Source organism: Poecilia reticulata, chromosome 8 (genome assembly GCF_904066995.2).
Source record: "Poecilia reticulata chromosome 8, P_reticulata-male-v2, whole genome shotgun sequence".
NCBI classification, from domain to species: Eukaryota; Metazoa; Chordata; class Actinopteri; order Cyprinodontiformes; family Poeciliidae; genus Poecilia; species Poecilia reticulata.
In genome coordinates this window covers 2,131,345-2,141,228 of record NC_088837.1, presented here as the reverse complement: position 1 = coordinate 2,141,228, position 9,884 = coordinate 2,131,345, and the positions used below count along the sequence as shown (strand labels likewise).

The following is a 9,884-nucleotide window of genomic DNA, read 5'->3' as shown; positions in this document are numbered from 1 at the left end:
GTGGCAAAGAACACAGATCCAGAGAGGAGCTGTTACTCTAATCGCTTTACAAACAGGTGGCTTGTAGAGTGTTCTTAAATGTTTGAAGTTTATTTGTATTCATTCCCCTTCACTCTAAATATCTTGCCTTTCTGGAAGAGTTGCTCCTATTGACAGTACTCAACATGGCCAAATGCTATAAAAGGTTCAGGGTGTATGAATACATTTACGATGTGCATGTGAATGTTTGGAACTCACCTGCCAGAGCCTGAACAGACGGCTGATCGTGAGTGCTGAGAAGCTGAGCTTGAATAGTTTCTATGACTCTTTTAAATCTGCGACTGGGACCTAAAGGGGTAAGAAGAATCAAGAGTCAGTTATGAGGCAGTTTTCCCCAACATCTCCACATTTTACTGTCCTTACTCACAATGTGATGTCAGAGACTTTACCTCAAATCTGGAACAAACTTCCAGAAAACTGCAAAACAGCTAAAACACTGAGTTCCTTTAAATCAAAACTAAAACCCCACCTGTTTAGAGCTGCTTTTGGACCGTAATAAATGGAACATTGACCAACATATTGGATGTGTAATGATGATTTTAACAAAGGCACTTCACAAAATGCATACTTTTATGTTTTCATGATGTGAAGCACTTTGAACTGCCTTGGTGCGGAAATATGTTTTACAAAAAACCTTGACTGATTTACAAGGAGACCAGTTGTAAAACCAAATGAAAGTCTGATTTAGGCACTTCAAAAAGCAGGCAAAAACTAGCTTTACAAAGTACTTACAGTACACTCTAATATGTAGGAGCCTTTACTGGAAATTACTTGCGCTGTAAACTTAAACATTTGACTTTTAACTGTTCCAAATTTGGAAGCGTGATCAACAAAGAATAAATGGCTTCCTTCACTTCCTCTGCTGCCATCGCTAAAACTACAGGCAGACTACAATTCTAAAACAGAGCAGAAAATCAACATCTTTGTTCACAACTTCTTCTGTTCACTGAAATTCTACTGCAGGAATCCAGCTCAATGGGAGAAATCCCAGATAGAGCAGTGAAGGGGGGATTCTCAAGAAATCTCTTGCTACAGTTTTAATACACTGAGATCCATAAAGGTTCTTGAATGGCATAATATTTGTGATCTTTACTGTTTACTCCAGTTTGTTGCCTGCCATTTCTTCTTTACTGCTGTGATGAAAGTAAATACCAGCAGCTTTTTGCATATTTTAAAGCACAACAGAAACACTAAATTCTAGTGTAAATGGCTGCTAGAGCCAACAGATCCATAAGACCCGGGGTATTAGCAGCGGCCATTGCATCACCAGCTTGGAATATGGACGGTCTGATAAGCTCTGCCTGTTTACAGAAGATAACGGAAAGGTGATCCTCTTTCATGATAAATAAAAAAAGCCTTTTATGTCATCCAGCTCTGAAAAATACAATCCAAAAGGAGAAAATGCCATCTATGTCGGGGAGTGCCACATAAAATTATTCATTATCTCTTTAACTTTTCACATTAATAATAAGGGCAAGACGGCAAACAAAGAAGACATGCATACTTTGTTCATCAAACCTTTTTCAAACAAAAAAACAGAGAGAAAAAAGAACATTTACCGCCAATTATCATTTTATACAAACTGCCTTTTTTTGGTAGATTTGACATGGTCTGTCATATAAAATCACATCGAAATACTGTAAAATATGTAAAACCTTTAAGTTTAGGGGTATTAATTATTTTGCAAGGCCGCTCACCTGCTAATAACGTGAAGGTGACGCTGTAGATGCCCATCTCTCTTCGTCCTTCCCTCTCCGCTCGTTCCCTCTCTCGTTCTCTCTCTCCCTCAGAGAAAGCGATGTCCACCTACAAAAACGAGAGCAAAAAATTGGACTTTAAACTCTACTTTTCGAACCTTTTGAAACCCTGTTGGACCTATTTTCTGTTGATGTTGGATGGATAAAAAAAAAAGTCAAGGCAAAAAAAGGAAATATGACCTGGAATTTAACAGGTTTCTGGAAGACAGATGGGCCACCCGAGGACTTGTATTCCGCCCGGAAGCTATTCTGAGACACCACACTGTGGCTGAGGGAGGGGATCTGTGGAGACAACGGAGGAGATGGAGTCTCTTAAGACTGAAAAGACAAAGAAGATGATAACGATGTGCGAAGCTGGTTGAAGGCTGATGGCACTCACTGAGAGGAAGGCGTGGACAATGTCCGCCTTGATGGAGCTGAGCGGCTTGTCTCTGATCAGGACAAAGATCTGCTCCTCCTTCTCCAGACTGATGAAATTACCAAACCACGACCGCTTAGCCAGCCTAGGAACAATAAAAAAAAAATACAATAATTTTGAACCAATTTAAAATTACTTTTACTGTGTGTCAGACTTTAGAAAGGGCTTAATCGGGCAGTCGCCAAGGGCTTCAATTTTTTGGAAGGCCCAATGACTTTTTTTTTTATGAATGTATGTTTCGCATTGTGTAATTTCACAATATTTTGAAATAGAGATAAAAAATATCTGCCAACTGCCTTCTGATGAAATTCTCGTCTCCGTTCAGTGCTCCTTCTAGGATTTCTCGCATTTACTCGGATTCCTCCAGTAGATTTTTAAACTGGGCCGATCAGTGGACAGAAGGAGACGTTGAGAACAATTTTGAGTTCCTGCACTGTTTTGGAATTGTATTCTGCCTGTAGTTTTAGCAATGTCAACGGAGGAAGTGAACAAAGTCGTTCAGTTCACATTGGTCACACCTCCAAACACTGTATTAACATTAACAGCTGCTTCGTTGGGCTCGGCACTTTTCTCTTTGCAGTGGAGGATGGTTGTTTACAGCACAGGCAATATCAGGTAAGCTTTATAGCATCGAGCTGGTGCATTAAACGTTAGTGATTGGATAAAATTTAAAACTTCAACAGAGCCCACACCTCCAGGAAGTAATCTTTTTTCAATAGCTGTTAGCCCAGACCATTAGAATGAAACTAAGCGCAGTACAAGGAGCTGCTTTTCACCAGGTTACCTAACACATTGAAATAAATAAAAATTACACATGTGTACTTACTCTGGACTGGACTCTGGAGTCAGACTGGACATGTCCTCTGATGTCGGGACTAAAACAAACAGGCAGAGAGATGGGATGAAAGATGGTAGAAGATAAGTCCAGTGATTCTTGATGACAGACTCTAATTTAATTGTTCTAATTACAGCTTATCACGGCAGCAGCATTACTCAACACAGCTGAAGGCTGAAGCACAAGCTCCTTGACAGGAAGAGATGCTACCAGAGACTCTTTCCACCGATCTGCTTTTACAAAGCTCATTGTGATGAAATTTAAAATGACGTCAGCCCTCAGGTGAAGCACTAATTTAAAGAATACAACAAGTTCTTTTTTTTTCTTCCCCCAAGCCAAAGTCAAAGTCTACTTTATTGTCATCATATGTATTAGACATACAAGGAATCAACATGACATTTCCGGCCATTCCTCCAGTGAAACTAAAAATGTAAAGACATCATATACCAATAAATAAGAATAAATAGTAATAGAAAAGTAACACAACAATAAGACTTTGAACTATTCTACTGTGTATTTTTCTTTTCCCCAATAGACAAAGCAACATTACGGCAATAAAATGGCCTCCAAAAATTCCAAAGTAAATAAGAACATGACAATAACAAAAAAGCCTATCTTCTTTAAATCTCCGCTCACCTTGCAGTTTGCGCCGATGGAACCGCGGCGAGCCCAGTAGGTTGTTTTTGAACGAGTTAAGCCTCGTCCTCCAGTGGGTGGAGCTCGAGGCGGCCAAGTTGCCGCTCCCTCCAGGACTGGAGGGCGGGGTCAGCGACAGCGAGGCCCCGCCCGCCCCGTCCACTCTGGAGGAAGAGGACGAGGAGGAGGAGGAGGGAGGAGTGGTGGAGGAAGGGTGTTGGATTTGGTGCACGGGCGTGCCGAGCGGGGTGGGCAGGGGCGAGCCCTGCGGCGTGACCTGCGACACAGGGGAAGGGGTGGCAGAGGAATTAGAGGACGAGTGGATGTTCTTGGACCTGAAGACGGACGGAGAGGGGAAGTTGAAGAACCGCGGGATTGGAGAGAGGACGGGGGAGGGGGAGGGGGAAGGAGAGCGTGGAGTCTGGAGAGGGAGTGACTTCATGGAGTGGAGCTGGGGCCGGTCAGCGGGACCCTTGGAGGGCAAGGTCTGGGTTTTTGGGTCAGGCATCGGGCGGGCGGGCCGAGCAGTGGTGCCACTTCCTGCTTTGGGGTCTTTGGAGGAGGAAGTGGAAGTGGAGGTGACCTCTGATTGGCTAAAGGTGAAGACCGGGCTCTGATGGGCAGACAGAGAAAGATGCAAAAAAAAAAAAAAAAACGAGGGAAAGGGATGTGGGCAGATGAGACAGGAAGCAATGGTCATGAAATATGATTCATGGACAGAAAATATCAACAAGATATGTGACAACCTTTTTTTCTTGCCTATTTTGAGAAATGGACAGCATGATGTGTTTGAAATGAAGATGTGATAGGAAGGCGGAAGAACATGGCTAGCACAAACAGACTGAGCAAGCGTTGCTAAGGCAAAGGTCACATCACAAGAAATTAATCCTGGAAAACAAAACTGATAGTTATATGCCAAAGTTGTTGATAATATATGAGGAAGGAAAGACTTGGTTCTTTCAAAGTCAGGTTCTGATGTGCTGCATAAATCCAGACAGGAATGTCTGGGATAAAGCGCTATGAAGGACTCAAGCTAACGCCGTCTCAGAATAGGGAATATTTAAGAGCAAATTTCCACCATCCAACCATTAAACCACACTAAATGTTTCTACAAGTTCAAGCTGAATCTTAATTAACACTTTTTAAATGTAATTAATTTTGCAACAAAACCGGATTTTACGTAGTTCCAATGTACTGATCTGAGCGTTTTTCTTGCTATGCTAACTGTGTGGATGGCAGCTGTTAAATTGTCCTGCCACTAATCTCCACATTGGTTTCAGAAAGTTTTCATCCGCACAAATACGCCTCGGAACATTCTTTTAAACATGCCAAACCCATAGGGGGCAGTGTAGCGCAAAGCTAAAACCTATGTCGGCCAATCAGATTGTTACAAAACAACCACAACTTCCTGTTAGGAATCAAAAATGGCGCCAGGAGGTTCATTTGTGTGTATGGATATACAGGTTGAACTACTTTTAAATACCGTATTCCAATATAAAGTTATTAAAACACGATTGGGAATCATGTCAAATCAGTATGTGGATATATTGGAGCATTATTTTTTGAAGCCTGTAATGCGCGGGACACTACATTTGCGCAAACACAATTATGGCATTTTCTCAAAAAAATTTTTTTTTAGAAATAATTGTTTTTAGTGACGGTAAATAAAGTTCTATTTCAAGATGGAACAACAGAGCAGAGTAATGTCAGGTCCTTACCCTGGGACTGCTGAGAGGACTAGAAGACAAACCCGTGGACGCACCGCTGACCGAACGAGACCTTTGGAAGAGTAACGCAAAGAGTCAGTGAGGTGAAGCTATCCAGACGTGTTCTGTCGGCTGGAACGCTTCTGAAACGATGGCAGTAAATCTGTTTGTACCTCTGGCTGTGAGCGTTCGTATCCAGAGCCCTGCGAGGCGGGGTGGGAGACCCCTGTTCTGTGACGCTGAGGACCTCCAAGCTCTTTCTCTCTGGACGACACCGACCATGACGCGTCAACATCGGGGAATCCACACGCTTCCTGGGAGGGTCTTGGACAACAATACCAACAACACAGAAACAGAATTTGAACTTTCCACTTCGGTACATCTAATAAAGGTAGAAATGCACCAAAAAAATAATCTACATTCAGCTGATTTTCAGCTTCGGGAGCTCTAGCTAGTCAGTGGCTGGTCAGAGAACGTAGCTTCTGAAAGCACAACTTCCACACACTAACACACATTTGGTGTGGTAGTTGATACTGTAGGAAGACAACTCAAAGTTAGAAAGTGTGTATATTCTGTTTTTAAATTTAAAATGAAGAGATTAACAATTAGCAAAACACATGCTGTTGTTTTGGGGGAAATCTCTAGCCCAGTGCTGCTTTAGCCATTCTCAAAATCATTTTCTTATTATTTTGACACAGATGGTTTTATTATTGCCACCTATTGGTGCAACATGTGTATTACAAAATCTTCACCATGAGTTTCCCAGATAGTTGACCTGATTCTGTCAACGTCTTTTGATGAGAATTTTTAAGTATTGCATTTGAAATTCGCAATTATGCAAAAACGTTTTGATGCTCACTTGAGGTAATTTTTTGAAATGACCAAAAATGGAAATACAACTGCAGAATAAGTTCTGAGGTAGAGAACTTAACTTCACACGGGGGGACGAGTCTGTCAGTTGTTCTGAGATGTGTGATCCATGCTAATTTATTTTGTTCGTTACCGTGATAAATAGCATCAATATCAGACAAAATTACATTTTAACCTGGTTGATTCGCTCCAAACCCGCAGATGGAAACACACCCAATATGCATTTTCCTCCCCCTTCCTCCCCTTTTGCAACATTTTAAAAGTTTCACAAATCATGTGACAGCAGAATAGTAATTTAATTTGAACTCTCTTTCAGTATGTTTTGTCAAAAGAATGTAATGACCTGGGCCCGAACTCAGAAAGCAACAGAAAGAAGAACATTTTAAACAAAGTTGCTTTATCCTTTTAAACCTTGTCTAATCTGTTCTGGAACATTCTTCTAAAGTGTGACATTTAATCTAAGAGTCTGCATTCCGTCAATTATAAGTGCTTTTGTGTGAGATAAACCAAAATTGGCTTTGGTAGGTCACTGCTGTACAACACTAGAGGAAATGAACCACAAATCTCTGACTGTTGCATTTCTAAATCAGAGTTTAGGAAAGCTAACAGGTTCTGACAGTTCTGCATGTTTCCCTCATCAGACCAGAAGGAGACGAAAAACAAACTTCTCTTACCAAGGTCGTTTCTGGGCGGCAGGTCCTCATCTTCGCAGCTCGGGTATCGCTCTTTTCTATCCAGGAGGAGGTAGTAGATCATTTTCTCCTGGTTCTCCCTGCAGACCAGAGAGCAGTGAGACAAACACAACAAGCTGGCAAAAACAAGAAGCGACGGGAAAGGACAGTTCTCCAGTCAGATAAAACATGGACTGGTTGGCAGGCATTTCTGTAAAGATTCTATATCCAACCAATAAATTCAGGGTTTCTACTCCATCATGTTACAGGGGTGCTCTCTAAGCTGCAGTAGGTAAAGTATCCTTCTTTTATTTTTTTTTTACATATTTGTTAAAACTGTCATTATGTTCTGACAGAATATGAGACAGATAATGTGAAATTAAATTGAGATCCTCTGTGTGTTCCTACTGCATTACCAGCCTTAGCATTTCCAACAGGCTCCGCTGTAGAGAAGGTGCTGTAGTGCAGCAGAGCACTATGCCCCTCCCCCTGACTTTGATTGGTTGTTTCTGACCTGGAACGAAGTGTTTCTGCAGATGGCAGCAGGACCACGGGGAGAAGGCAGAGGAATGTGATTTTCACACAGATTATCTCTCATGTTCTACTAACAGGACATGACAGTTTTGACAAATATGTAAATAAAACATATCTTAACATATCTTATCATACACTGTGACTTTAAATGATAAAGTCATTTTGTAATTATTGCCAACAGAAGGTTGATATTGTATTCACATCCCATTTCTTAGTTGGAGCATGAGTCAGAACTTTTCTTGGGAAAAACGTACAGTAGCTTTCAAAAAGTATTCATGGACCCCAAACTTTTTCACTCTTTGATACTTTGCAACCAGAATGTCCAATTTATGTGATACATCAACACAAAGTGGCAAATCGCTTTGCAAAATATCTCAAGGCCAATCAGACTGAATCATTTTCAAGACTTTCCACAAAATCTTAACCAGGATTAAGTTTCAACTTTTCCTGAGCTGTTCTGCCATTGCATAATGCTTTTATCTAAAAAATACTCTTCTCAAAATAAGTTAAAGAAAATAAGAAAACAATACATTTTGTGATTAAAATAAAAATCTGAAAATGGAAGTAGTACTTTTTTTTACATCAATATTCAAGAATTATTGAATTACTAATCTACTGATTTTGCTAAAAAGTTACTTTTAAGTTAATCTTGTTTCATTTCAGGTGTACTAAGATATTTGTAGTAGAAACTAGACCAAAAAAGTTCCAGTTGGTTGAAAGGACGTCAGTGAAATGTTCACAGCGTGGAAAATAGTTTTATAAACTAACCCTCCTTCAAACTGTCTCACAGAGACTTTTATTGGTACAAAATCCATTCATATAACAGCCGTGAATAACTTTGTTTTGCTCCGGGTCATACAGCATGAAATCCCGATGACAGACGATGAAGTCTGAGGTTGGAACGCAACCTCAGACTTCATCGTCTGATGAAGCTCCTCAACTTTGAAAAAGTTGAGGAGCTGTGAGCAGAGCTGTAAAAGGAAGTGAGTGAAAATCCACAAACAGAGGAATAAAAGGGACATGGATGGATGGACAGACAGGGAGACACAGGCAGTGTTGTTACTGTCCACTCAGGCAGGTAATGAAGCACAAAACTGCCCGGCTGCATCGAAACAAATGGGATAACGAGTAAACAGAGAAAGAAACAAAGAAAGAACAGAACACAGGAACACAGTCAGGAGTAAACCGACAAAAACACGACTAGAGTCAAGGCTTTAGAGGATTCTCTCTCTCGCCTCATAACTCCTGCTGATGTGTCGTAAAAAGAAGCATGTACTCACTCCTCACTTGTAAGGTCCTGTGTGAGCTTCACTCGGTCTCTGAAGCAGCCTAAAGAGTACATGCTTTCCAGGACGTCTGGGTCCAGGTCCGACAGGGACAGGATCCTCTTCACACACACCCGGCGAGGCGGCGGCTGCTCCGGGCAAGGCTCGTTCCGGCCGCCCCTGGCAGGAAACACACACCGGCTTTAGAACAGAGTACCGGCAGACATCTTGGTTAAAGTCGGAGCTGACAGTGAAAGCGAAGAGGAAGAAGAAAAGCTGGAGAGAGGTTACGTACTATCTGTGACCAAAACCCAGTAAATGGTTTTTGTGTTAGCCACCATAATGTCATGGTCAGCTGCTCATCTCTTCACACTTTGAAGCCTACTATTCTAAATTCACTCTAATAATCTTTTGTATCTCTCTTATATTCACTCTTACGTTCCTCTTTATTATCATTACCTAAGTGAAGTTGTTCCCCCCCAACCTTCTTCAATTCAGACAAAATTGGTGTCAAACGTTTGTGCTACGTTTGTGCAACAGAATTTTTTGTTTGTGCTGCTATCATTTTAAAGATATTAAGAAATGTTTCCAGAGGTCATGAAAGGTCAACCAGTCCCCCCACCATCAACAAATCAGATAAAATTGGTATCAATCAACTCGACTATGTTTATGCAGCTAAACTTTTTGTTTGTGCTGCTTTGACTTTGAAGATATTAGTGAAAGTTTAAAGGCAATTTTGATTTAGTAAAAATGCGTGGGGGGAGGGTGTTGGCTGGTTGACCTTCGGACCTTTTTTGGCTCAAAATGAAACTCATTTTCATTTTGGGCCAAATCAAGGTCATGAATGCTCTTAAAGGGCCGGTTGTGCCAGAAGATATCGATTAAGCTTGTTCACAAACTGTACAAATATCAAGGATTTCTTAAAATTAAATAATATCGAACATCTTTTCAGTCCCTCCAGGATTTCATGATTATTTTGTGATTTCTTACAATAAAAATCAAAGTGTTTGTGAAAATAATTTGGAAATATTTGCTATATTTGCACTTATTTATGATGGTAAATGTGACTTTTATTACTTGCGGGATAGATTATGGAATATAATCTGACATCAATTAAGGCTGAGGCAGCTGCTTAGTACAATTAAGAAAGTTC

The 9,884-nt window shown here is 40.9% G+C and overlaps 1 protein-coding gene and 1 long non-coding RNA gene across 3 annotated transcripts in view; both read right to left on the bottom strand.

Annotated features, from left to right (window-relative positions):
• Positions 1-9,884, bottom strand: part of LOC108166503 (uncharacterized) — a 123,871-nt gene that overhangs the window by 79,104 nt on the left and 34,883 nt on the right. The gene's annotated exons all lie outside the window — the stretch shown is intronic.
• The window catches only part of brsk1b (BR serine/threonine kinase 1b), a 35,004-nt gene that overhangs the window by 6,516 nt on the left and 18,604 nt on the right, over positions 1-9,884 (bottom strand). The window contains exons 10-19 of one of the 2 annotated variants that reach the window (XM_008415262.3): positions 8,747-8,911; positions 6,936-7,033; positions 5,565-5,715; positions 5,404-5,464; positions 3,686-4,298; positions 3,041-3,089; positions 2,176-2,299; positions 1,977-2,078; positions 1,737-1,845; positions 238-327 (exon numbers count right to left, since the gene is read on the bottom strand). In XM_008415262.3, coding sequence (XP_008413484.1) covers positions 238-327; positions 1,737-1,845; positions 1,977-2,078; positions 2,176-2,299; positions 3,041-3,089; positions 3,686-4,298; positions 5,404-5,464; positions 5,565-5,715; positions 6,936-7,033; positions 8,747-8,911 — 1,562 coding nt within the window. The remainder of the gene's footprint in view (positions 1-237; positions 328-1,736; positions 1,846-1,976; positions 2,079-2,175; positions 2,300-3,040; positions 3,090-3,685; positions 4,299-5,403; positions 5,465-5,564; positions 5,716-6,935; positions 7,034-8,746; positions 8,912-9,884) is intronic. The other variant, XM_081609593.1, reaches the window with a different exon arrangement.